The sequence below is a fragment of the Zalophus californianus genome, chromosome 8 (genome assembly GCF_009762305.2).
Source record: "Zalophus californianus isolate mZalCal1 chromosome 8, mZalCal1.pri.v2, whole genome shotgun sequence".
Classification (NCBI taxonomy): Eukaryota; Metazoa; Chordata; class Mammalia; order Carnivora; family Otariidae; genus Zalophus; species Zalophus californianus.
This window is the reverse complement of record NC_045602.1, coordinates 124713292-124740232: the sequence shown is the minus strand read 5'-3', so window position 1 is coordinate 124740232 and position 26941 is coordinate 124713292. Positions and strand designations below refer to the sequence as shown.

General features: G+C 50.5%; 1 protein-coding gene and 1 long non-coding RNA gene across 4 annotated transcripts in view; one reads left to right on the top strand and one right to left on the bottom strand.

Moving 5' to 3' along the window:
• Positions 1 to 240: 240 nt before the first annotated feature.
• LOC113938558 lies at positions 241 to 11123 on the bottom strand. 2 transcript variants are annotated; one of them, XR_003524896.1, is made up of 3 exons: positions 11032 to 11123; positions 3376 to 3595; positions 241 to 2034 (listed from the first exon to the last, which is right to left on the bottom strand). It is a non-coding gene; the product is annotated as an uncharacterized LOC113938558 (long non-coding RNA). The 2 variants fall into 2 exon arrangements; XR_003524895.1 differs by lacking the exon at positions 11032 to 11123 and adding an exon at positions 7123 to 7249.
• The window catches only part of RIMS4 (regulating synaptic membrane exocytosis 4), a 61967-nt gene continuing 45446 nt past the window's right edge, over positions 10421 to 26941 (top strand). The window contains exon 1 of one of the 2 annotated variants that reach the window (XM_027623957.2): positions 10421 to 10593. In XM_027623957.2, coding sequence (XP_027479758.1) covers positions 10497 to 10593 — 97 coding nt within the window. In that variant the 5' untranslated portion in view covers positions 10421 to 10496. The remainder of the gene's footprint in view (positions 10594 to 26941) is intronic. The other variant, XM_027623958.2, reaches the window with a different exon arrangement.

Genomic DNA, 26941 nt, shown 5'->3' with positions numbered 1-26941 from the left:
TACCAGATTCTGATGTAAAAACTGTATTTCTAATGCGTCATAGTCAAAAGAGTTGGAAAGATACTGTTAACCCTGCCACCCAGCAATCCCACTTCTGCTTAGAAACTCTAGCAGAGATAAAGAGACAGGCATGAAGATGTTCATTGCAGCGTTGTTTATAACAGCAACGTGATGGCAACAAGTTCCATCAGTCTGAAAATGAACCTCAAAAATGAAGACAAAAATCAGGGAGTCATTAAAACAAATGAATTTGAGTTACATAAGTTAGCACAGATCTCAGTAAAAAACAAAAACAAAAAACCAAAACACCCGCATTGATTGAACAAAAAGGGACAATAGAATGTAATACATAGCACAATAGCATTTACATGAGGTTTTATAAATGCCCTCCCAAAGCAGTATTATATATTGTTTGGGGATACACATGCATACATATAAACAAAGGTTTCGGGGGTGGATTGTCTATGTTTACACATCTGACACGTGAGAGTGCGTGCCCGGTGATGGGGAGTGGGAGCTATGCACTCATGGGATTGTGATGACAAACAACAAAAAGAATCACAAAGAGAATAGCTAGTTCGAGAGAATGGGGAATAATGTCATATGCTTCTGGAGAGTGAAGAGTGGGCCAATATTGTTTGGGGAGATTTGTCAATATTTATTACAAGCTTCCAAAACATGCATCTTTTTGACCAGTGGTTCCACGTCTAGAGAGGCCATTAAGTGTGTGTCCAACAACTGAACTGCAAAGAATATTTCTTTGAATTTTAACACAAGAGCAAAAACATTAAATCATAAGAAATGTTATTCAGTAATTTAAAAGAGTGACATAGAAGTATATTTATTGCTGTGGGAAAATGTTCATGATAGGAAGCTAAGTGGAAAAAAACAGATTACAGGCCATGAAACTACTTACAGTATGAGACCATTAAAAAAGCACTTATATGAAACACGGTCAAGGAGGGAAAAGGGAGAAAACACATCAGGTTAAAATGAATCTCAAAAATGAAGACAAAAATTAGACAGTCTGTCTCTGGGTAGCATGACGAAGATGATTTTCAATTTTGCCTTTGTGCTTATTTTCTTCCCACGATTTCCTAAAATGTGCAAAAATTATTTTTGTAATAAAATTCATTTATTTTGATTTGCAAATTGAGCAGCGTATCCAGATGATTTGTCAAATGGAAGGAACTAGGTTGAGAAGAGAGAACGAGGCACAAAACTATCAGGATGGGAAACTAGGAGATGGGCAAGAAGCTCAGAAGCAGGGAGAGCAAGGAGAAAGTTTAGAGAATAGAGGGTCTGGCGGTGTCTTACAGGGACTCTGCAAGCTAGGGACTCGGCCAGGAGGGAGGGTCAAGGTGCAGGGTCTCAGCCCTGACCCAGCCCTACCTCCTGCAGGCAGCTTGCCAGTCTTCAGATGCCCAGTGGCCTGGACCCCACCACCTCCCAGCCTTGATCTTTTGTCATTGTCCTATTTGTCAGGCTGGGAGTGAAGATCCCCCAAGTATGGAGCTCTGTTCACCACGGGGAACCTCAAGCCACTATCAGCCTCAGCTGGATGCAGCCAGAACGAGACAGGGAAGCGTTCCTTGTGGGTCAGATATAAAAGCGTCAAGTCTAAAGGGTACATAAATGAGCGATCCAGATGAGCAGGACCTGGGGAAGCAGTGGGACGGAAAGAATGTCTTAGTCATGTATTGCTGAGTATCAAATTACCATGTATGTACATAAGGGCTTAAACACACACACACACACATACACACATGTTTATTAGCTCACAGTTTCTGTGAGTCAGGAGTCTGGGCAACGGTCTGCTGGGTTTTTTGCTTTAGGGTCTCTTGGGAGGATGCAGTCTAGGTGTTGGCCTGGGCTGTTGTCTCATCTGCAGGATCAACAAGAGAAGAATCTGCCTTCAAGCTCACATGGTTGTTGGCAACATTCGGTTCCTCTGGGCTTTTGGTTTGAGGGTGTTCATTCCTAGTGGGCTGTTGGCCAGAGGTTGCCCTTGGGCCTGCCTGAGATGACTTCTTGCTTCATCAAGCATGCAAACAGAGAAGGGCAAGAGAGAGAGTATGTCAGCAATATGGATGTCACCATCGAATGTGATCTAATCATGGGCGTGACATCCCATCACTTTGGACTCCTATTACAGGTTAGAAGCAAGTCATAGGTTGCACCCACACTCAAGGGTATTCTTGGGTACCTGGTGCATGCGCATAGATCCAGGGGGTGAGGATCATCTTGGAGTCAGTCCATGAAAAGGGCAACCCAGAAAACAAGCTGAAACAAGAGGGTGTGACGCTAAGGAATGGGATAGGAAGCCCTGGGGATAGGATGTCCAGAACCATCTCAGTTCTAGCCCTGAGAGAACATCCTGGACAGCCCCTCAGTCCCAGGGAAACCAGAACAGTTGGAACACAGATGATGTGTCACACCCCCCAACATAGACAGTCTCCGTTTCATGGACAAAGTCTTCACTGCCGTGTCTTATCGCTTCTCTAAGACTGTCAACCAGCTGGTTATCAAAGAGATTGCTGGCTTCAGACCCAAGCCTTCTGCAGGCTACGGTATCTCCCTATAACTCAGTGTCGTTTCAGTTTTGTCCTATTTACTTATCTGGTTACTTTCTATTTATGGCAAGTAATACTGGGTTCTTCATTTATAGTAGTGTTATAAAATTTTCATCTCAAATAAATGCATCTAAACAAAAAGTAAAAGACACTTGCCACGAAAATCAACATTTAGATGTGACTTGGAGAAGCTCTGGCTGAGTCTGGGCTTACTTGGTATCCAATAAAACATATCGAAGAGATGCAGGGGAATGTCAAAGAATCACTGGTAGGAAATAGAGTCAGATAAGTATATCCATGGGATGCTTTTGGTGACAAAAAATAAAACACCCCAAAAAACAGAAAAACAAAAACAAAAACCAAGAAGCCCAAAGCAAAATGTATTAAACAATAATAAGATGTATATGCTAACAATTACACCAACCCACTAAGTAGGGCAGCTCCAAGGTTGGTTAATTCAGTGGCTCAATGACATCATTAAGGATCTGGATTCTTTTTACCTGTTCTGCCATCCACTGTTGCAGTTTTGTCCTAATTTAGCTTCCCTCTTGGTTGCAATAAGAATATGTCCAGCCATGGAAAAAGTGATGTTTCTCTCTTGTGTCTGTTTTTCAAGATTGAGGGCACCTTTCCAAGTAGCTGCTGGCTCCCCAAATTTCACTCACTTCACCATGGTCAGAACTGGGTCCTATGCATACACCAAACACTGGCCAAGAGGAATGTGGGGCTTGTAGCAGAGGGTGAATTACTCAAATAAAAACAGAGGAAGGGGCAGGAAGAGGGATTTGGGTAGGCAACCTACCATATAGGTTTCAGGTGACCTCATGAAGGAATGGAACTGGTAACTGAAGTATCAGGCATCGATCGAGGTTGCCTGCTCCCTATTCCCACGGTTTGATTTGCTCTGTTCATTTCCACAGACTTCTTTTTCACTTTCCTGCTTCTCTGGGCAACCTGGCTTTCTTCACTCCCATGGTCCATGGCCCAGACAAGGCTCCATTACCCCAACTTCAATCTCCTCCCTGTTGAAGTACAAATACCCAGTAGTGAAGGCGTCAGCTAGGGAAGGTGAACCACTGTAACAAACACCTTTGAAATCTCAACAACTTCAGGTGATACAATTTTATTTCTTGCTTACATCCCAGCCCAATTTGGGTCAGTGTGTGTGTGTGTGTGTGTGTGTGTGTGTGTGTGTGTGTAGGTGCTGATCGAGGATGACCCAAGAAAAGTAGCAGCATCTTGATCCTGGGGCTGCTACAGGTGAAGCCTTGTTTGGGGGGCAGCCCAACCGGGTCTCATGATGCTGCTGCTGCTGTTACTATAGTTAATATAATAAGCACCTACTATGTGCTCTGCAGTGTGCTAAGTGTTTTATATGCAATATCTCACTTAATTCACCCCACCCACTCCCAGCTCTTTCAGGTAGATACTTGTATCATCCCCATTTTATAGGTGAGAAAACAGATACACAGAAATTTAGAATTTGCCTCAGAGAAAAAACCACGTAACTAGTAAATGTCAGTGCAATTGAGATGAATAGGTGGGTGGTTGGATGGAGGGGTGGATGGATGGATGGAAGAATAAAATAATGGTTAGGTAGTTGGTTAGGGACTTGGAGTTAACAAAAGATTTGGACTTGGAGTTAACAAAAGATTTTAATATCTCTATCCCCCTCAGCTTAGTCATGTATTAGCCACTTAAAGGCAAGGAGTAAGCCAAGGAAATACAAGAGTCCTCTCTCAAGCTACCAGTCTACATGGACAAGCTGCATTCATGCTCAGTCAGGGATGAATTCATACCAACCAGGATGCAGAGAGGCAGATACACATGCACAAGAACAGAATCTTACAATGACATACAAATACACTAACACAACCTAGTTACACACATACACCAGGATGAATGTTGCATTTAAGGCCACACTGGACTCATTTCACTCAAGAACACACACCTTGCAAGGACGTGTTTAGAGACAAGGTCATTCACAGACAAGGACACAGATATGCAGAAATACCCATCTCTTCCAAGACATGCATACATAAACAGAGATGTTTTACACAAGCACACACACACACGCGCGTGCGTGTACACACACATGCACACCCCCACCCTGGTAGGCAGAACACGGACAGGTTGAGTCTCTCTCTGACAAAGCTGCAAACAGGGCCCTGTCAGATTTAGCTATATTCTAGCCACTTCTCCCTTTCTGGAGAAAGGCACTCACCAGGGTCTTGCTAAATATGCAAAATTTAGGGGCCACTTCCCCCAATGCTTTGTCTTAGAGGAGAACTATTGAAAAGGAGGTGCTCCATCCAAATGCGGTGTTTTCTCTTGATGCTCTAAAGCTGGGCAATACCTCTGTCTTTCCTTTTCCTTCCTGGTCTTTACTAGTCCAGTCCATCTCTTAATCTGGCTCAGGTCATCTCTGGAACTTCCTAAGGGTCAGCCCTTCTGGCTTCTCCTCAGCCTCGTCCTTTGTTGCATCCGGCCAAGGCCCAGAGACTTAGGATCCAGCGTCCCCCTCCCTCCTTTGCTTCACCTTTCCACAGGGCACTCCCGCTCAGCCTCCCCAGCCTTTCCCGGGGAGGAAACAGTCAGTGGTCTTTTGGTTCAAATTAGAATTTATCTGAAGAGAAGGAGGAAGGCAACCCTCTGAATTGACTCCAATCTATTCCTTCCAGAGAAGCCCCACGGATTATTTTAACATGCAAATGTAAGGGCAGTGACTTTATTTTATTTACTGATGTATATATCCATCCTCAGGGCCAAGAACAGTGCCCGGCACATAATAGGTGCCATTTTCAGCTTAAACGCCACTCCCCGGGGAAGTCTTCCTAGATTCCTGCAGGTTGGATTAGATCCGCCCTACACCCTCACACACTTGCAGGGGCAGACAAGCACACACGTGCACTATAAAGCACGTAAATATGTATCTTGTATGACACTCATCACAGTTGTAGTTAAAATTATTTTTACAGGGCGCCTGGGTGGCTCAGTCATTAAGCGTCTGCCTTCGGCTCAGGTCATGATCCCAGGGTCCTGGGATCGATGCCCACATCGGGCTCCCTACTCAGCAGGAAGCCTGCTTCTCCCTCTCCCACTCCCCCTGCTTGTGTTCCCTCTCTCGCTATCTCTCTCTCTGTTGAAAAATAAATAAAATCTTAAAAAAATTATTATTACAATAAAACAATTACATCATGTTATAATTAAATAATTATTGGCATAATTATCTGTTTAATGTTGCCAGACTGTAAACTCCATGAATTTGGGGACCCGGTCTGTCTGATTCCTCTGTGTGTTTAGGGCTGAGTACAATGACTAGACTGGGTGGGCACTCCAAATTACTCAATGAATGTGTCTATTAAGTATCTAGGATCCGCCAGGCATTATATTTACATCCCATCTCCACCATGACTTGGCAAAGTGAATGTGAATTATACTCATTTTTTGATGGGAACCCTGAGGGGGCTTGCCCAAGGTCACACAGCTAAACTAAGGATAGGCACTGAAACTCAAGGCAGGCAGTTTTTCAATTCCAATCTACTGAGCTGTCTGGCCCTTGGCGTCCTCCCTCTACCCGGGCTGTGAAGCCCACACCTCGAGTCTGTTCCTGATTCCCCATTGTTCCCTGTTCCGGACTAACCACTTCCCCCATCCGCCATCTCAAGCATCTCCCACCATCAAACTTGTTCTTAGAACACATTATTCATACTCAGGTACAAGTAGTGGACAACTTCGATTTCCCATGGGAAAATGATATATTTACAAGAAATCAAAGATTTAGGTTTACAGGCCCAAACCCTACTGGGAGAATTTTAGGCATGAGCTAACCAAGAAAGGAAAAATCACACCAGGAGTCCACTGCCTATATTGCTGGCCAAAGGCCAAGTCTGTTTCCGTTGGCTGCCTCTCTTCCTTGACACCACCAGCTTTGTCTGCATTCACCCCAGGGACCCTCTGCCTCTCTTGCCAGGTGAGCAGGCAACCTGGAGCACAGCAGGAAAAGCACTGGCCTAGGTCAGGAGGCCTCTGTTGTTGATAACAGCTCTGCCCCCATGGCTATGTGGCTTTAGGCAGTCCCTTGCACTTTCTGGGCCTCAGTTTCTCTCTCTCCCAGCAGACGGAGGCGTTGGATGACCTTTCCAATTCCTCCCAGCTCTGGACATCTGCCTCTGACAGATGGGGCTGTCCGGTCCTGAGTTGTAGGAGCTCACACTTGCAGAGCACGTACTTTGTTTGGGCACTGTTCTAAGAACTCCACATTTATAACTCACTCCACGATGACACTCACACTGGGAGGCATTGTCCCCATTTTACAACTGAAGAGACAGGCCCGGAAGAAGTTCATTTGCTTGCTCAGGGTCACGATTCCATTGTGGCAAACAATATTATCCCCAAACTTAGTGGTGTCAAACAACCACCATTTAATCTTGGGCCAGGCATTTGGGAAGGGCTTCCCCTGAGGAGTTCCTGCTTGTGTGTCCCTCATGCAGCTGCCATCAGATGTCAGTTGGGGCTGCATCAAAGTTAGACACCCGAGATCACTCACTCAGATGCCTGGTACTTGATGCTGGCTGTCGGCTGGGGGCTCAGCTGGGCCCACTGTGGCCTCTCCAGCAAGCGTGGCTCAGGGTAGTCAGGGTCCTTATGTGGAGGCTGGCATCCGCCAGAGTGCGCAACCCAAGTGAGCCAGGAAGAAGCTGCCGGAAACTTTCTGACCTAGCTTCGGAAGTGACGCATGTCACTTCTGCATTCTACTGGTTACAAGCCAGTCACTAAGGTTGACCCAGACTTAAGGGGAGGTGACATAGAACCTACTGCTCAATGGGAGGGCAGGCAAAGAATGTGCACACATGCTTTAAAACCACCATCGTGACTCAGGTGGTAAGTGGAAAAGCTAGAATGGGAGCCTCCAAGCAGGGTCTGCATGCTGAACTGGCACACATGTCTAGTTTTAACATTCAGGCCTGGTTCCTGGGAGCCTCACTGTTGGTCAGTCAGACATGCCTCACGGGTCCTTGAGACTCCTTCCCCAGCTCTAGGCCAGCCTTCCCTGGCCTCCCTGTTGTCCTGTCCCTTCTCTAGGCCTCTTGAGTGCTGATCTCCCTCCGGCCTGTCTTTCTTCTGCCGTGGTCTTAGGCCGCCAGCAGGGCAGTGGACAGAGCACTGGCCTTCCCCGCTCCCTGTGACCTTGAGTGTGTCATTTCCCCTGTGAAAACCTCTGTTCTTCATCTGTCAGACTGGTGGGGAGGTATTTATCCAATCAATTATCTACTGAGCACCTGCTTTTTGCTAGGCACTCTTCTAGACTCTGGGACGGGGGAGAGAGAGACAATAAGCAAATAAGCAAGAAAAAATATGTATGGTGTCATATATATATATGATATGTCAGATAGTGATGAGGGCTAGAGAGAAAAAATAAGAGTAAGGAGGATGTGGCATTTCAGGGAGGGGTGTTGCACTTTACAAAGGGTGGTGAGGGAACACTTTCAGAAGAAAGTGATGTTTGAGCACAGCGCTGTGAGAGTGAGCCACACAGCTATCTGGAGGGAAAAGTGTTTCAGTGTTTCAGTGAGAGGTCAGGACAGTGGATCTGGAGCGGAGTGAGCCAGTGGTGTGGTAAGAGGTAGGACAGAGAGGGAGCAGAGCCAAAGGACTTAGGACTGCGTCCAACTTGTGAAATGAGTCCAAGTGAAATGAGACCCCGGGAGGGTTTTTGGTAGAGAAGCAGCAACCTCCGACTTCTGTTTTTGACATCCTGATACTGACCTTGAAGATGGAGGAGGCCATGAGCAAGAACCAGAGAGCCATTTCTAGGAGTTAAGAGCAACTCCCCAGCAAAAGGCCAGCGAGGAAACTGGGGCCTTGTCCCATAGCCACAAGAAACAGCAAACTGCTAACAACCTGAAGGAGCTACAAGCGGATTCTTCTGCAGAGCCTCCAGATAAGAGCCCCGTCTGGCTGATACATTGTGAGGCCCCAAGCAAAGAACACTGTTAAAACTGCTTGGATTTCTCACCTATGTGACTGTCCACTAATATGTGGATGTTGTCAAGCCTCTTAGTGTGTTATGCAGCAACAGAAAATTAATGTACATGTTATCTGAACCCTCACAGCCACCCAAGATAGAGGGTCTCCCCATTGTACAGACAAGGGAACAGGTCAGTGAGGTGAACCGCTTTGCCCTAGGCCACACAGAAGCGTAGTGCCACAGCTGGGATTGAAACTCTGGGATCTTGCTCTCGCCCCAGGCTGCTCTGTAAAGAGGGTGTGAGAGCAGTTGGCTGAGGTTAGACATCTGGGGCTTGGCAGGATGGGGACCTCAGGCCCTGGGTTAGAGGATGGAGTTCGGGTTTCTGATTGTGATTGTGTTCATCCTGGGGGCTCCGAGTGTCTGAACCCACGTGTGTGTGAGTCTGAAGACTGTGGGTCCCTGGAGGCGTATATGTGGGTGTGTCTGTGTGAGCGTGTGATCCTGGTGGAGTGTGTCTCATTGTCTGCGTGCGTGTGTGAGGGAATGGATCCACCACCCGGAGTGACTGAGACTATATGTCTGTGTCTGGGTGTCAGCATGTGTGTGCGCACTGAAGTGTGTTTGAGCGACTCTCTTGGTCTGGGTCTGAAGGTTACCATGTACGAATCGGCCAGTGTTTGCTAGCATCTGTGTGTATGAGTGAATCAGTGCTCAGGGAGTCAACGGTGGGGGGCACTGAGTGTCTCTGTGTGCAGATCTGAGAGTGTGCATCATCAGTGTGTGTCTCTGTGTGTGAATTTTAGGATGTCTGTGAGTAGTGTGGGTGCATGAGAGTGTGTGTGCCTGTCTGAACTTCTCTGTGGGTTTGTGTGGGATCTGAGGGTCTCCCTGTGTGGGCGGCGGTGGGGGGGGGGTCCCTGCTTTTCACTCTGAGTGCGTCTGCAGGTCTCCTTCTGAGTCAGTGTGTGTCTGTGGGTGTATCTACCTCTGTGCATCTTGTGTGAGAGTCTGAGGGTGTCTAAAGGTGTATCTACCTGTGTGGGTCTCTGGAAATGGTCAGAAGGTGTCTGTGGATTGATTCAGCAAGCGTCTCTATGAGTGAGTGAGTTTGTGGGTGCATCTCTCCGGGTGTGTGTGTGAGTCTGAGGGTGTCTTGCAGAGAGAATGCTATCGCGTGGGAGCCTGTTTGAGCTCCTCTGCGGGTTCATGTGCGAATCTGAGGGTCTCTGTGTGGGATGCTGAGTGTGGTGCGGCGGTCGCTCTGAGTGTGTCCCTTCTGAGCTTGTCTTCGTCCCCAGGTGAGGCCTGTCTCTGTCGGTGACAGGACGCCTGCGTCCGGGGCGAATCTGAGGGCTGAGCCTGGGGTCGGGACAGAGCGGGGGGGCGGGGGGGGAGCGAGGGGCACGGCCCCGGGACGAGGGCACAACCCTTTCCGCCCGCTCCTCCCACGGGGCGCGCACACCTGCGGGGCTGGGGGCGGCGAGGAGGGGCCCCGCCCGCGCCCTCCCGGCTCCCACGCCCCCGCGCGCGGCGCCCCCTCCCCCGGGCGGCGCCGATTGGCTGCGGCGGCTGCTCCGAGCCCGCCCCACGCGGCCGGCTGGGGGCGCCGCGGGCCAGAGCGCTGCGCCGCCACCTCCGCCGCCGCCACCGCCACCGCCGCCGCCGCCGCCGCCGCCGCCGCCGCCGCCGCCGCCGCCGCCGCCACCGCCGCCGCCGCCGCCGGGAGCACAGCGCGCCTCGGGCTCCGCGCGCCGCCAGCTCCCGGCCAGCCCGCCGCCCGTCGGCCCCGCCGCGCCGGCCAGCCCCGCCGCGGAGCCCCGGCCTAGCCCCGGGCCGCCGCCACCACGCCGCGCGCCGTACTCCGCGTCAAGAATGGGGCGGCCAAGCTGCCCAAGCCGCCCGCCGCCGCCGCCGCCGCCGCCGCCGAGGCGCCCGGGGCCGGCGCGGGCATGGAGCGCTCGCAGAGCCGCCTCAGCCTGTCCGCTTCCTTCGAGGCGCTCGCCATCTACTTCCCGTGCATGAACTCCTTCGACGACGAGGACGCGGGTAAGTCCTCGGCCCGCCCCCATCCCCGGGGTGGGGTCCGGTGAGTCAGGGCCGGGAGGGCCCCTGCCCAACCCGGTGCTCCCCGAGAGGGGCCACTCTCTCCTCCCTACCGCCAGCCCTGCTCGGGATACGCCCCCACCCACGGGGCCCCAAGGTCTTGAGCTTGCGGCGCCTTCTAGCCTCCCGCCGCCCCCAGGGACCCCTAGCTCCTCTGCATTCAACCCTTTCCCGCAGGTGGGCCCTTAGGGTCGTCTGGACCAGCTCTGTTTACTCATCTGAGCCTACTGGATGCCCTCTGTCTTGTCCCCGGATCCGACCTGCCACCCTCCCTGAGCCTCCCTCCTGTCGTGCCCACACCTCGAGCCCCGGGGCTTTGGCTGCCTCACCCCTGGGGCTCCGACGCGCCCCCGGCCGTTGGAGGTGGCGCGCAGACCTTACCTCTCCATCTTTGTCTTGCCTGCATCCAGAGGCTCCCTGCCCGAGACCCCCGCCCTGCGCCCAAGGCCTTGAGCGTCCTCATTTGGCTCTCCTCCCCTTCCCCCCAGAGGCTGGAGCTCCAGACTCCTGGTTCCTATCATACTGGGGCGGACCGCGGGGAAACTGGCCGGGTGCGGCCTTTCCTCCCCTCTGCTCTCCGCTGGTCCCGGAGGGAGGCTTGGGGCGGCGCTCCCCCCGGAATGTGCCCGGACCTTGGGTGTTCTTGTCCCTGGAGTAGCCCTTCTGGGTGGGCTGAACCCGGCCACCATCTAGCGGCCCGAACCTCGCGCTCCCGGGCCTGCGCGCAGCCTCAGCCAGAGCCCGAGGGGCGGGGAAATGTAGGGACACCTGCCTTTTGGGGCCCTGGGACCAGGCAGAGGGAACATGAGGGCTCCAGACATGTTTCTGCGGCTTCTGAGGAAGCCAATCCACCAACAGGTGGGGTAGCTAGAGGGTTTGGGTGAGAGTTCCCCAGAGAGTGCCAAATTGGGAGTCAGAATCAGGTTCCAGTCTTGCTTCTCTACTTATTAGCTGTGACCTTGGGCAAGTCATGTCACCGGTAGCCTTGAATCCTCATCTGTAAAATGGGATGACAGTGCCTCAGACACAGGATGCAGTTAAAAGTGTTTTCTGAAAATCTGATGTAACAGAAGCTGAACATCTGAGAGTATTTGAGTTCAGTGAGAGGACAAAAAGGAGAGGGGTGTTTGTGGTGGGGAGGAGCAAAATGGCTTTATGGACACTTTTGAGAACCTGATGAAAATATGGACTATCTCTTCAAAAAATACACATATGAGCCATGCTCAAAATTTTGTCTGCAGTTTTAGGGAATTTATGGGTCCTGCTTAAGACTCCCTGCCTGCCGGGACCCTTGTCTGGTCTCCAAGCTATCTGGTGAGACATGGGATGGAGCAGTGGGTAATGGGTGCTCACGTCTTGCAGGCAGGTGGGGAAAAGGTTCTCCAGAAGAATTTGTTAGCCAAGTGAATGAATAATGGGGTGCATGAGGCAGACTCCTGACAGACCTAGAGTTGGGGGTGGGGTAAAGATGGTTATTGCAGAGCCATTTTACAGAATCACCATTTTATGGAAAAAGTAAGTGAGGCTCAGAGCATCAAGAGCTTCCCCCTTGATGTAGCTGAGGGAGGTCGTTATGCTGGACAGGGCAAGATGAGGCGGAATGGAGAGGCTGTCTAACACAGTGGCCTCCACTGGAGAAAATCAGGTTAGCGGTGAGGGCCGGGAGAGGGACCCCCACCAGCGTAGGTGAGCTGACTCTTCCACTCTTCGCCTAATGGCCAGGGACTCCCTTGAAGTTCAGCAGGCCACTTGGGTCTCAGGAGGCAGGTGGGGCAGGAGCATGGGTTTGTAGGAGCAGGGACGGTTAGGTTTTTTTCTCCTAAGTCATGCTCCATGTCCTGGATCAGATGCCTTGGTTATCATTGCTGGTTGCAGGCAACTTGCTCTGATTTCACTGAAGTCAGAATAGAGAACTTCATGTAATAGTAGAGATTTTTTAAAAAGATCCACCTGATGTTTTTTCCAGCAAGTTTCTTCAAGTTCTTGTTTTGCACTTGGAAGAGACCTAGAAATCATCCTGTCCAACCCCTTTTTGCCCTCAAATGGATGAGTGTGTGTGTGTGTAACCCGAGGTCACCCAATGAGGTTAGGCACAGAGCTGAGACTAAAATCAGTTTTCTGGTTCTCTTTCCAGTAAACTACTAGCCTTCTGTCTAAAAGAGGATTTTTTGAAAAGCCACATCTCACTGTGTGGAAAATAGTTCCCAGGTGAGGGGGCCCCAGGGAACGGCTGACAGCCAAGAGTTTGGTTTGGGCATCTTGTGCTCCTTGTCTGCTCATCTTAAGGGATGCTTCGAGTTTGGGAGGGGGAGGGAGACAGTCAAGTTTCATTTCCGGGAGACTAATGAGTGTCTGGTAAAAATCGGAAGTAGGAAACACTGTCTTGGTGCTTAATTTCTCTTGTTCTTCTCAAAGTCATTAATTTTCTCCTAAAAAAAAGCCTTTCGGATTTATTCTTTTAGAACAGCACCACAGAACCATGCTGAACTAATTTCTAAAAGCAGTTTGAATAATCTGTCACATACTGGACAGAGACTGCGTCTGTAGGAGGGTTACTAGACCTGGCTTCGCTCCACCTTCCTCTTCCCTGATCCCTCCCCTGGCCCGTTAATGCCAGGCTGTCTGGTGGCCCAGAGGTGTGTCCTTGACGGCTTCTGGCTCATCTAGGTGCCTCCTCTTTGATGCTGCTTCCAAAGCCTGTGGAATGCATCTTGTCCATCACCCAGGTCGAGCCAGAGCCATCTGTGGGCTTTACCTGCCCCTTCAGCTGGTTTCCTGAGAAACTGTGTGAGGGGAAGGCTATCTCATTAGTCTTAACTGGGCCAGAGTACTTTCCTGTATCGGGCTTGGGAGCCTTGGACGTTTTGTGGGCAAAGGAAGCTGCTCCTTCCTCCCACCCTGTTCTAGCCCCCCTGAGGCTCAGGATGCTGGTCATTGTAGGATCCTAGAATTCCTCCCAGGGAGCATCTTCCTTCTCTTTGCACTCTGGACTCATTTCTTATGCTGCTTTTGTCCCTTTTCCAAAGATGCTGGGGCTTTAGACATGACCTGGGGGCATTATTGTGTAGGTGTCATCCTTGCTCAGTCTTGCTGGCATTGGGTTTGTAATTGGGGAGTTAGATACATGACCTCAGCTTTTTCATGCGGATGAGGAAGAAAATAGTAGCATGGACTGTATAGGGTCAACATTTTAAAAATGATTACCTTTTGAAAGGCATTCTCCTAGGTACTTTAAATATATTACTTTAATTCTTTCCTCATGGCAACCCTCTTAAATTAACATTTAATATCCCCGTTTTCAGATAAGAAAATTAAGGCACAGAGAGTATTTGTTCAAGGTCACTCAGCAGGAAGTGAGGGAATTAGGATTTGAACTTGAGCAATCTGACTGAAACATACATGCTTTTGATTATTATACTGTTTGTGGTCTGCAAAGGGCACCAGTACAGTATCTGGCACCAGGTAGGCTCTTAATACCTGTTAGCCATTATCTAATTATCAAGTAAGACTTGTTTTTGAGCATGACTGTAAAAAAGAATCTGTGGGATTCTTAAAATCTTAGCTTTTATAATTTTTATAAGCTAATTTTGTTGCATTGTTGTAGCTATTAAGGCAGCGTTGGGCACTCTTTTTTGGCGGTGGTTTAAAGATGGGGATTTGGGGGGCTTGCATGTGGAACAAGAGGGTGGGGAGCAGTCCAACTCCCTGTTTCCCTGTTCTTCCTGAACAGTTAATTTTCATCACATCTATAGTCCTAGCCCTGCTACCGTGCACTGGGGCACGGCTGGGGAGCAAGGGTGTCTCCACTTTCCAACAAATGCCAAAGGGGCTTGTTAGCATCAGGGTCTGGAATTGAGGATGGTGTCCCTGGTCTGACCAAGTGGTTTCAGCATCCAATTCTCCCTGGTCTGGGAGAAGGGCGGAGAAGCTGGAGCAACCAGCTCTGATTTGCCCATAGGATGCTTCGATCCAGCACTGGAGGAAGTTGCCATGGCAACACCAGGCTGGCTACCGGTCCCTCTCTTAGCGGTTAGGGCCACATCTCTGGGCTGCAGAGCCCTTGCTGCACCGCCCTCTTCCGCTCAGGCCAAATCTGGCGGGTGGGGCGACATGGTGGATGGATCCCACAGACTAGTACCAAAGCCCACTCCCTCTGTTTTTGGACAGAGGGAAATGGAGGGGGTTGCCTGAGTTTCTTCTCCTGGATTGTGGGGTAGAGGTGCCTATATCTTGCCAGACAGATCCCGGCAGGGGGAATTAGAGCTCTAATTCTTGCCCGCACCCGAGGCACCTGGCACGACAGCACTGGACCTCCCTCCCCACCCCCAATTTACTCCATTTGGCAGAGTTTTCTTTCCCAGACCAAGTGCTAACTTTTGTCCTTGAAATTTGACCTGAGCTTTTTCTGAGAAACAAAATGTCATGCTGTCCCACCCCTTCCCGCTAAGAGGGTGGGTGGGAACATAGTACTTCAGCCCCGAGGGGGGGCTAGGGCTGAGTGCATAAGGAGGAATGGTGAGGGAGAGGCCTTGAAGTATCCTTTGGGATCAGGTCCACTTGAGGTGTGTGGCTGAGGTTTTCCCATTCCCACCCTCTTTTCTGGGGCAGGCCACTTCCTGCCACCCCCCCCCCCCCCCCGTTCACTCCCCAATTTACCGCCAAATGCTGTTATCTCCTTTAGTTTTGGTAGTTAGGCAGAACTCTTCTAAATTTGGGTAGCTGAGGCATGGTAAAGAATTGTACCAGTGTTCCTCTGGTTCATGTCGCGGGGTGGGGTGAGAGTATGGACCCAAACTACTTTATCTGAATCAAATTATCCTGAAGGAAGCATCTCAGAAAAATCGGGTGCATGGGGATTCAGCCCTTCCTTCACTACCCAGAGCACTGCCCTGCAGATCTGCCTCGATGCCTTTAGAGTTCTTTCCCTGAAATCCCTCTCCCTCCGGCACCCCCTCTTCCCTGTCCCCAAGCAGCCAGACTCCTGGCTCCAGCTTCTTGGAGTTTGCAGTGGCAGGAAGGCCGTCTGGTTCCGTTTTAGTGGGAGGCGGGAAGGAGGGCTCCCTGCACCTCAGCTCCCTCGGAGGGTGGTGCTCTGGCTCCCTCCCCACCCACCTGGGCCCCGAGGCTGAGCCAGTTCTGGAGGCTGGCTGAGTGAGGGTGGGGCGGAGGTGTGGAGGAGAGCTGGAGTGTGAGCAAGCCGCCTCCGAGTCAGCTGACCTGCTCTCCAGGCTCTGGGCCTTTTACTTTGCCTCCTCTAACGTCTTTTCATTACGGCCTTAACAACCATCGTTTCAGCATTTCTTTTAAGAATTGTTGGAAAGGTGCCAGTTTTGGAGAGTGTGTTCACAAGCGTGCACACACGTCCTGCACTGTAATCTGTGCCTTCCATCCCCTCCAGGGCTACCTACAATCCCACTGTCTTACTGTCAGAGCTCCAGGTCCCCCCAGCTCCAGTCACCTGGAGTGACCGCATTGCAGTCACCTCTCTCCCTCACCAGTGTACTCCGTGGGGCTGGGATTGGACTCCACTGTGGCTCTGGGGCCTCAGGCAGGGCCTTTCACCTTCCCCGGCCTCAGTTTCCTCTTCTGGAAAAAAGGGTTAATTATCCTTGTCTGAGCATCTCTCAGGATGGTAAAAATAAAATGATTGAAAGTTTTGCTTGGCTGTGCTCTGCGCTTTCCGTGATCTTACTGAATCCTATAGCAACCGGAGGGGATAACTACTGTTGCAGATGTACCCATTTTGCTGACGAGGAAAAGCCAGGCAGCTTGGAGGCATTTAGTGACTTGCTTGGGTTGCACAGTGGTGATTCAGACTGAGGTGTGTTTGGCTCCAGAGGCCACCCTCTGCCTCTTGGCATGAAACAAGATTGCAGGTGGGAGAGGGCTGTGCACGCCCCAGGGGCTGTGCTTGTGCTAACAAAACCGCCAGTGACAGAGGCTGGGGCGTGGGGACCTGTTCAGATCCACATGTGCCCCTCCAGGGCCCACCATCCCACTACAGTCCTCCCCAGCTCTCTGGGTTGCCTTTCTGGCCATCGTTTCCTGGACGATCCCCATCACCGGGCTGCCTGGCCTCCTTGAAGAATCCAGTTGTCTGTCCTGGCCCTGGGGGCCGAGCCGTCACCTGCCTCTCCAGACCGATGTAGGCCAGTGCTGGATTATATTTAACGCTGTGCTATTTCCACTTGACAGCTTTAGAGCGCCATCCCCCCTCCCATTTTCTCCTTTCTCCTTCCTCCCCCCTCCCTTTCTGATTCACTCGGAAACTGACGTGGCTGATGTCAGCGCCTTATTCTTAGCCCCCGTAATTGTAACTGCATTTAGCAGTGCGCACTTCATTAACAGTTTCTGCCATGGGGGAGTGAGATGACTGCGTGCCTGGGCAGGGACACGGGTGGGGGTGAGGAGGGGGCAGCTGCAGCGAGGACCCTAGCCAGCCACCTCTTCTGGTTGGACTGACTGGGCGGGTTCAGGCCTGGCTTCCCAAGACTGGCAGTCTTTGAAGGACCCTTGCAGAAGATCTAGTCCATTCCTCTCGCTAGGCAAGGAGGGAAGCTGAGGCTCAGAGAGCAGAGTGGTTTGCCAAGGTCACATGTTAAAGATCCAGGGCCCTGGCCTTTGAGTCCAGGTTTTCTTCTTTGGTATTTACTTGCTCAACTAATATTTAATTGGCTGCTCAGGGCCGAACAGTATTCTAGGTGCTGAGGATATATTGGGGAACAAGGCAGACATGGTCTCTGCGCTCATGGACTTATGTTCTGTGGTGGGAGAGGCAGACAATGAACAGGGAAGCAATTAAAAAATAAGTAATTTCAGTAATTTCAGATGGTGTAAAGTGAAATGGAAATAAAACTGATGGGATAGCAGGTAACAAGAGGTAAGGTAGTCAGGGAAGGCTCACTGAGGAGGTGACATTTGAGTTGAGGCCTAAATGACAAAGAGCCAGCAGTGGGAATATGAGGGGGTAGAGTGATCTGGGCAGAGGCAACTGTTGGTGCAAAAGCCCTGAGGTCAGTGTGAGTTTGGGTGTTTATGGAACAGAGAGCAGACCAGTGTGGTTAGAGAGAATGGGTGAGGGGAGACAAGGTCAGAGACGTAAGCTGGAGACAGATCACTCAACCTTGCAGACAATAAGGAGTATGAGATGGGGAAACCGCCGTCCAAACTGGGAAGAGAAAATGCCCCTCACCTGTGTGAAGTCAGAGAGAGGCTGAGAACTCATGCTTCCTGAAACCCTGTCTTTGTTCCTTAGACAAAGGTGGTTGTGCCTTTTAAATGCATTATGTGGCGTCCTTTCACATTGTAGCCTGGGCAGGGCTCTTTCTGCCCTGCCCCTCTGCCTGCCCCCCTCCCCCCCCTTTTTTTTTTAAGATTTTATTTATTTATTTGACAGAGAGACACAGCGAGAGCAGGAACACGAGCAGGGGGAGCGGGAGAGGGAGAAGCAGGCCTCCCGCGGAGCAGGGAGCCCGACGCGGGGCTCCATCCCAGGATCATGACTTGAGCCGAAGGCAGCTGCTTAACGACTGAGCCACCCAGGCACCCCCACCTCCCCTCCTTGAATCTCACCTGACCCAGCTTTATAGCTCCCTAGGCTGACGTAGCTGTGAAAGACCTCAGGGAGCTTCTGTTGTGGGACAGAAAGAACATGGCTTTGGAATCCGACAGACCTGAATTCTCATCCTGCTTCCCCTACTTCTGAGTTGTGTGACTTCGGGCAAGTGGCTTCAACTCTCTGGGGCTCAGTCTCCTCATCTCTAAAACGGGGGAGGTACTCTTCACAGGGTTATTTTGAGGAATACGTGACGTGATGCACAGAACTCACCTAGTCCAGAGCAGGGCATGCGGGATGGAGGTTTCCTTGGTTACAGGGATGGATGAGATTGTGTGTTCCATGCTGAGCACATAGTAGATGCTCAGTTACAGGTAGTTGCTGCTGTTGTGTTTGTTCCCGTCAGTTTCAGTGCGTCAGAATCACCTAAGGGGCTTGTGGAAGACATGGATTGCTGGGTGCCACCCCAGTGTGGCTCATGCAGTTTGGAGTAGAAGCTGAGCATCTTGTTTCTAACAAGCTCCAGGTGGTGCTGATACCAATGCTGCTGGTCCAGCGACCCTACCTTGAGAACCTCTGGGTTAGGGAAGAAAGCTGGAGAGAAATGAAGGGTTCTTCTTGACTTAGGATGTCTCCTGGCTACCTGTGTCTTAGATGCTGGGACATTGGGTACCAAATTCAGGAGCTAGGAATAGTCTTCCGGTGTTCCTTTCTCCAGCACATGGTCTTAGATCAAATGAGCCTCCGATGCTGCCCTGCTTTGTACCGGGTTTAATGTGTGGGACCCCATAAATCCTTTTGGAAGTCATCTATATAAATGATAAATGAGTCGACATGAATAACACATCGGGCCTTAATATCCTTTTGTGGGATAACAGACTCAGACAGTTCTGGGGAGTCTGAGGGGTTCAAGTCTAGCACCTTTACCAGAGGGAACAAGACACAGTCTCTTTCCTGAATTGGAGAAAGGCAGGGCTATGTCTTAAAACCAGGAGGTTCATTTGAGGACAAGCCTCTGCTGGGTAGAAGTAAATCAAAGGAATCATCGATGTAAAGGGGCAAAATGCTGGGAAATGCTACTAAGGGAATTTACTGAGTCAGTTAATTTAGATGTTTCTAAGAAAAGGGTCGCTGGTAATTTTCTAGGGAAGGTTTGAAATTTAGTTCAGGTTGGAGGCCAGTAGGGAACGGGGGGAGGGGGGGCAAACTTTATGATGTGATAAGATTCCTACCCAGTCCCATGAAACTCTGAGTCTGAAGGCAAAGGCATTTACAAATAGTTTCCAGGTGAGACTTGTCTTAAACTGATGGGAAACACTCCAAGAGGGGTAGCTCAGGGTCATGAAAGAACACGGGCTTTGGGTTTGAATCTCTGCCATGTACCGGCTGAGGCTCTCTCTCTCTGTTTTTTTGTTTTTGTTTTTTTTAAGATTTTATTTATTTGACAGAAGAAGAGAGAGGAGTGGGGGGAGGGGAAGGGCAGAGGGAGAGGAGACTCCCCGCTGAGCAGGGAGCCCACCGCAGAGCTCGATTCCAGGACCCTGAGATCATGACCTGAGTCGAAGGCAGACACTTAACTGCTTAACGGACTGAGCCACCCAGGCGCCCCCCCCCCCGCCCCCCGCCGGCTGAGTCTCTTGACTGTGATATGTAACTGTTCTGCTCAGCCTCATCCTTTGCAAAATGGAGTGAATAACTCCCACCTTGTGAGAATTAGAGATAATGTGTCTACTACCCATAGGGCATCCAGGAAAGGGAAGCTGCTAGGGTCAACTGCCCAGGTGCAGGACAGGCAGGATGGTGGGAACGCACACCTGGGCTCGGGACTCGTGGCTCTGGTCTGGTTGGCTGTGTGCCGAGTGGAGCCCGAGAGGCTGCGTGAGGAGTCAGAAGGGGTTTCCGTTCAGCCGCTGAATTTCAGGGTCTCCTCTAGCCACTTCCCTTTGTCCTTTGGGCCTCAATTCCCACCTGCAGAGTGAAGGTCTGGGGGGCTTGTTTATTACACACAACCAGAGTCTCCCAGAAAACAGAGGATACTTGTCCAGGCCCCCCATTTCCTCCTTTGGATGCCTCCCCCACTCAGCTTACAGCCCTTCTCTGGTCATTTTTACCCCCAGAGCATCCCCTCCTGGTGCAGTTTCTCTCTGGCTGGTCCTTGGCTGACTGGCCATTGAATACTTTTGAAAAGATTAAGTGCCATTTGGAGTAGGTAATGAATGCAGATGGTGTAGCATTTTATTTTTATGTATTTATTTTTTTAAAGATTTTATTTATTTATTTGACAGAGAGAGACACAGCGAGAGAGGGAACACAAGCAGGGGGAGTGGGAGAGGGAGAAGCAGGCTTCCCGCCGAGCAGGGAGCCCTATGCGGGGCTCGATCCCAGGACCCTGGGACCATGACCTGAGCCGAAGGCAGACGCTTAGCGACTGAGCCACCCAGGCGCCCCTGGTGTAGCATTTTAAAAGCATGAAAAGCATCTAGTGAAAAGTGTCCCAGGCACCTCCGTCTTCTGACACCCCTGTCTGCTCCCCGGGACACACGCTGTTTCCACCTCTTCCTGCTGTTACTGATGACATGTTACAATAAACAGGCCAGATGGCACCTGTGGACACCCAAGGAAGCATCCGTCTCCCCCCCCACCTCAGTCACCCAGGCCCACTCCCAGCACCATCGTGGTCTTTTAGGCTGCCAGCTTTCTCTTTATTTTCCAGTTACCACATTCTTATTAGGCACTTGTGGTCGTGGTTAGCTCTGTGCCAGGTATTGTGAAGGTTTGAGAGTAGTCCGATTAGACTAGGCAGTATAACTTGGTGATGCTTATGGTACAGACTCTGCAGCCAGATGGCCTGGGTTTGAATACTGGCTTTGCTGCTTATTGGCTCTGTGTGTCCTTGAGCAAGTCAGTTAACTTCTCTGAGCCTCAGTTTCCATGACTATAAAAACGGGTTAGTAATAACCCCTCCCTGCCCTGAAGGTATCATGAGGATTAAAGAGTAAATACTTGTAAAGTGCTTTGTAGAGAGCCCACACACAGGGAAAGTCTGTCAAGAGTGTTAGCTCTGACTGTCTTAGAGCCTCCAAGCTGGGAGTCTCTCTGAGGTCATCTTCTTGCTCATCTTCATTCGAGGCCCAGGGAGGGATCTCATGGCTTGCCCAAAGGCCCACAGCAGGTCTGTGGCAAAGCCAGGAATAGAACTGATGTTTCTGTATTTCCCAGCCAGGGCCTTTTCCTCTCCTGTGAGGTACCCCAAGTGACCACCTTGGACCCTATCTGCGCCCAAAGCTTTAAGTCCTCACCCTGCATCTCCAGCACTTGGTGTCCCTGGGAAGTGCTGCCTGGAGTCACCTGGGGAGTGGGTAGGAGGATGTGTCACTCATTGGGGCCTGTAATGGAAAGAATTAGTTCCTCAGCAAATGTCTCAAGAAACATCTTTTCATCTGCCCGGGCCCAACACCAAGACTGGACCAAGTACCTCTGGGGACCACCCAGGCCAGCCCATCCCCAGGCCATCTGGCCCCAGGAATCTGCCACTTTTGCCTAGCCTCTGTTGGGTGCAATGAGTTCTGGGAGAGGGACCCCCACACTGGGAAGCCTGGCCCTGTTGGGAATCAGGTGGGTGCCACTCAGGAGGGAGGAATGAACATAAGGAGTACTCTTAGGCTCCTCCCAGGAGTCTTCGAGTGGAAAAGAATACCGGTGAGGGAAGACCTCTCCCTTCTTGTTGCTGCTGTCTCAGCCTGAGACGTGGGCTCTTGGGCAGGTGAGGCGCTGTGTGGTGCTCTTGGCGGGGGCTATGAGAGGGATGCACGGCAGGTGGGAAAAGCAGCAGCTAAAGCTGGGTCCTTAGCCACAGGCCGGCCTCAGCCTGATTTGGGGGAAGCTCTGGGAAGCAGATGGCATTGCAGAGTTCACTGGCTGCCTGTATTCCCATATCCTTCATTGGCTGTGGGCGGTCCTGAAGGTCAGGACATAACTTTTTGGGCAAGTCAGCTCCCATCTAAGAGCAGTTCTCCCCAGAAGGGGCTGCTGTGAGCCAGGACTTGCAGCTACTCCCAGCAGCTATGGGATGGGTGTCCTGCTTGGCAAAGGGGATCTGGCTGGGCTGGGGACTTCCACCCCTAATTCAGGTCACCCTCTCCACCGTCCCACAGGATGTGTGTGATCATTGTAGTAGGTGGGCTGGAAGAATCAAGTATCTGGATGGACCCTTGACTTGGCCACGGTCACACAGCTAGTGATGGGTTACAGGGCTTCACATCCAGGTCTGCCTCCAACACTTGTGGTCTTTTCCAACATTCTGTGTACTGCATTTCATTTCTTTTTTTTTTTTTTTTGGTGAATGTGTTTGTGTATTTCATGTTCTTAGTGGGCTTCTGAGTACCTCTTTGAAGGGTGTCTTTCTTGATGTTCAAGCTCTTTGGGTTTGACAGAACATTTTTGCCTGTTTGATCTCACCTGATCCTCATGGAAAATTGGCACGGGCCCTCACAGCTTCCTGAAGGCAAAGTTTAAGGGGTAGCTGATTTGTCGTGGAATGAGCCCTGGCTTTGTCATAAGAAAACCTGGATTTGAGACTCCATATCTTCCAGGTTGCCAGTTGAGTGACCCTGGGCAAGGCATTCTCCTCTTTGAGCCTTGCTTTCCTCTTTGGACAAACAAGTCCATGGCTGTAAGCCACAGGTAAGCCTGCAGGTATTCTAATAATACTGCAAGGATTTGGCAAGGCTTTGACCGGGGTGGGGGTGGGGAGTCCAAAACCAGGGCTGACCTCTGCCATGTGGGTACAGGGCCTGTCTGTCATATGGGCACAGTGACACTTACACTGCTGTCCAGGTTTGGGTTCCCCTAGAAGCAGGTCCCAAAACAAGGCTTTGAGTACAAGTATCAGGAGGGGCCACATGAAATTGCCATTTTTAAGTGTCAAAACAGTCACAGTAATTGTACATGGTTTGTGTGGTTCATAAAGGTGATGGATGAAACTTCAGGAGAGGCATTAGAGAAAGTGAGTCAGGGAATGGTGTGAGGAAACAGTGTGTTATCCTCCAAGTTGCCCCTAACTGAGGGCAAGTGGAGTTGAGTCTTGCTGGGGGCTTCTGGGAGATTGTGTAAAGGGCCAGGCAGTGGATATTTTAGTCTTTGTGGACCATAAGGTCTCTCTTACCACTGCTCAGTTACACAGTTGGAGCTCGAAAGCAGCCATAGAGAATATGTAAATGGATGGGTGAGGCTGTGTTCTAGTAAAACTTTATTTACAACAGTAAGCAGTGAGCTAATTTAACACATGGGCGGTAGTTTGCAGAACCCTGGAGTAGAACATGTACCTCGGTTGTCCCATCTAGGAGTGAGGGAGCTGGGGTATTTATACACCAGTTCCTATCAGTCATTGGTGAAGAGCCATGGGGGCTGGGCTGGGGAGTATTTATTGCAGTTGTTTGCAGCCTGCTACCAGGTGGTAGCCCTCAGGCCAGGAAGCACCAGGAGTTCGGACCAGTGGTCACTGACAGTAGTAAAGATGAGGGATACAGGACAGGGGACCACCAGCATTGCTCATGCCAGTTCAGGGGCATGGCTGTGTTTGGAGAGTGTACTGGAAAGAGGGTGGCAGGATGAACACATTTATGGCTAGGGCCAGATTATTTCATTTCATATTTCCAGGCTTTCCAGCCATGTGTTACTTTCAGGCAAAAATTGGCTCCTCCATTCTTGGCAGTTTTGTTTGCATTGTCTACCTTCATGCCTCTACTTCAGTTCCCTTTTCTGGGATGCCTGCCCTCCCCCCCCAAGCCCCCCCCCCCCCAGGGCTCCAGTGCTGCTGCCTCCAGAAAGCACACCTGTCTTCTCTCACATGGAGTCGATCATACAACGTGTGGCTTCTGTCATGTTTCCACTGCCACCCTGAGAGGTCCTCCAGGTCAAGGACTGTGTGATTCCCTGTTTGCATCCCACCTGGGGAGCATTGACTTGGGAAAGGTGGAGCTGAATCCCAAACCCCTCCCTCCCTCCTATGCTCCCTACGCCCTCCACTTCTCCCTTTCTTCCACTAGTACTTGGTGAGGGCCAGGCCCTGTCCTAGGTGCTGATGACCCGGGAAATGCACAGTCTTTGCGGGTCTCATGGAGTTTACAGTCTGGTAGGGTGAGGGGTTAGTCATTAGATTACCCAAAGAAACAACTAATAATTCAATCACTACTGTGGTGAGTGCTGTACAAGTGGAGGGTGCCAGGAAAGGCTGGAGCTGGGAGAACTGACCTGTCCTGTTTGGGAGGAGAAGAGGGCGGGGACTGCTAAGCTGAGACCTAAGGGATGAGTAGATGAGTTCGCCAAGCGCAGGTTGGGAGTGAGACAGGATCCCATGTGCTGAAGGGACAGACTTGGGAGTCCGTTGTGAGTCAGTTGTGAGGTCAAATCCTGGATTCGCTCAGTCTGTTTGTTTTCTACTTTGTGCTTTTTTTTTTTTTTTTTGTATTTTCCGAATTTTCTACAGTGGATGTGTCATGGTGAAAATTGAGAGCTTCAGAGTCTGGAGACCACGCTCCCACTGGTAGTTATGTGACCTTGACCGTGTGATTTAAGCATGTTCTCCTTCTCCTCTCTCCGCAAAATGGGGATAATCTAGTGATGATTAACACACGCTGCCCATCACGTTCTGACACTTCACCTTCATTAATTTATTCAAGCCTCACAACCACTCTGTGAGGTAGGTACTATCACTATGCCTGTTTTTTAGATGAGGAAACAGGCACAGAGAGATTAAGTATGTTGCCCAAGATCACACGGCTGGTAAGAGTCAGAGGCAGGATTCAAACCCAGCTATGTGATTTCAGAATCTGAGCTTAACCGCTTGACTATACCACCTACTTCACAGGGTAGGAAAGAAAATTAAAGAGAGGACACCTGTCAAGCCCTTAGTCTAGTGCCTGACACATAATTAGTGCTCTATAAATATTAGCTCATATTTTTACTGGCAGCTTTGTAAAGGCCCTGTGGTGGGAAGGGGCACATGGTGTTTTGAAAGCCCAGGGAAGGGAGCATGTAGTTGGCAAAGTATCAGGACTGGATCATACTAGATCTTTAAGTCAAGAATCCTAGACTTGAGCTTATGGACAGTTGACCCCCTGTTAGGTTATTAACAGAGAAGCCACAGACTCAAAATCTGCAGTTTGCAAAGACTTTTCTGGCTGCAGGTGGGAAGAATGGAGCCCAGAGGCCCAGGGATGGCTCCTTTTGGTTATAGCAGCTCTCCCCAGATGGGTCTGACCAGTCCAGCATTGAATCCTCAGACCGTGGCGATGATGATCTTCTGGTGTCTGGGCTGGCTGCGTGGGCTAGACCACAAGACACGAAAAAGTCAGGAGTGTGTCACCAGGCTGGTCTGGTGATGCTGGGAGGCTGGGAAGTGCCGGTTTGAAGGCAGGAACAAATTACTCTCCTGGAGGTGAGGCTGGGCCAATTCCTGCCGTGTTACATTATTAAATTTGTAATCTTCATTCTGATACTTCCCAGCAGTGAATAAGAACCAAATTTAAAATGCCAGCTTTACATTTCTGGAATGAAGCTCTTTGTCAAGAACTCTTGAAACCCATAATTTCTCTCCAGAGGTGAATGTCTATGTCTTAAAAAAAAAAAAAAAATTAAAAAATAAAGGAAAGCCACTGTTTTAGGTAAAGGTTGGACTTGAAAGGTTGTCTGAAACCCCAGCCCCAACCAGGAATTGGGAGTAGGGTCTGTATGTCCCCAGGCCCAGAAAGGGTTCAGAGGAGGACTGGACCTACAGATACCCGGGGCCGCCCCAGAAATTTAAGCCCCTAAATCTGGGCTTTGCCAGGGAAAAAAGGTGAGAAAAGCCTCATGTTCTCCTCCCCAAGTAGTTGGCAAATCTGCTGATTTTTGAAAGGGTTGGGTAAAAAATCAGGCCATAGTCCCGGAAAGAATGGAGCCACGTCAGGCTGTGGTAAGTTTTCTTGTACCTGTATGGTGAGTGGTAGCCCCGGCTGCTGGTAGGGCCGTATTGTTACTGCCCTTACACCTGGCTGGAAGGGCCCTGATTTGGGGCCTGCAGCATTCCTGGGCGGTTCTCTGGCCCTCCTCACTGGGTGAGGAATCTATGGATGAAGGGGATATACCCACCTGGACCCCTCTCATCTTCAGGGTATGTGGGACCCTGGAATTTTCTGTCCAAATGGCCCTGAGTCTTCTTGGGTCTGTCCAGACCCCTTCCCTAGGTCCATCCTCCCGAGGAGGGTGGACTCTGCCCATCACTGGTGTCCCGATAAATGGCTCAAAAGTGGCTGTTTGTGAAAGTGAGGACAGAACACAGATGTGCAAAGTGGGCCCCTTTATATGAGGAATGAGGGGGTGGGAATGAATCGGAGGGCAGGCTGCAGCCAAGGACTGGCTCCCTTTTCACTCCATATTCAGCCATGGAACACTGTGGATTCTAAATTTGAACCTGTGCTGGCCTTCAAGGTCATTATGTAGGCCTATTTGTCAGAATAGAAGGATAGATCATATTTTATTCAGTAGCCTAATTTGTAACTTTTAAATATTTAGAATAAGTATGAGGGCCTCCATTGGACTCTTTCCCTGGGCCCCACAATATTAGGGGCAGGGTGGGGGACAGCCTTGTGTCCCTCTCTGAACTGAGAGTGAGAACAGCCCAGGGATGGCCCTTCTCATGGTCCCATTGGTGGTACACATGGCTTGCATGGACCTTTGTGCAGATTATAGAGAAGA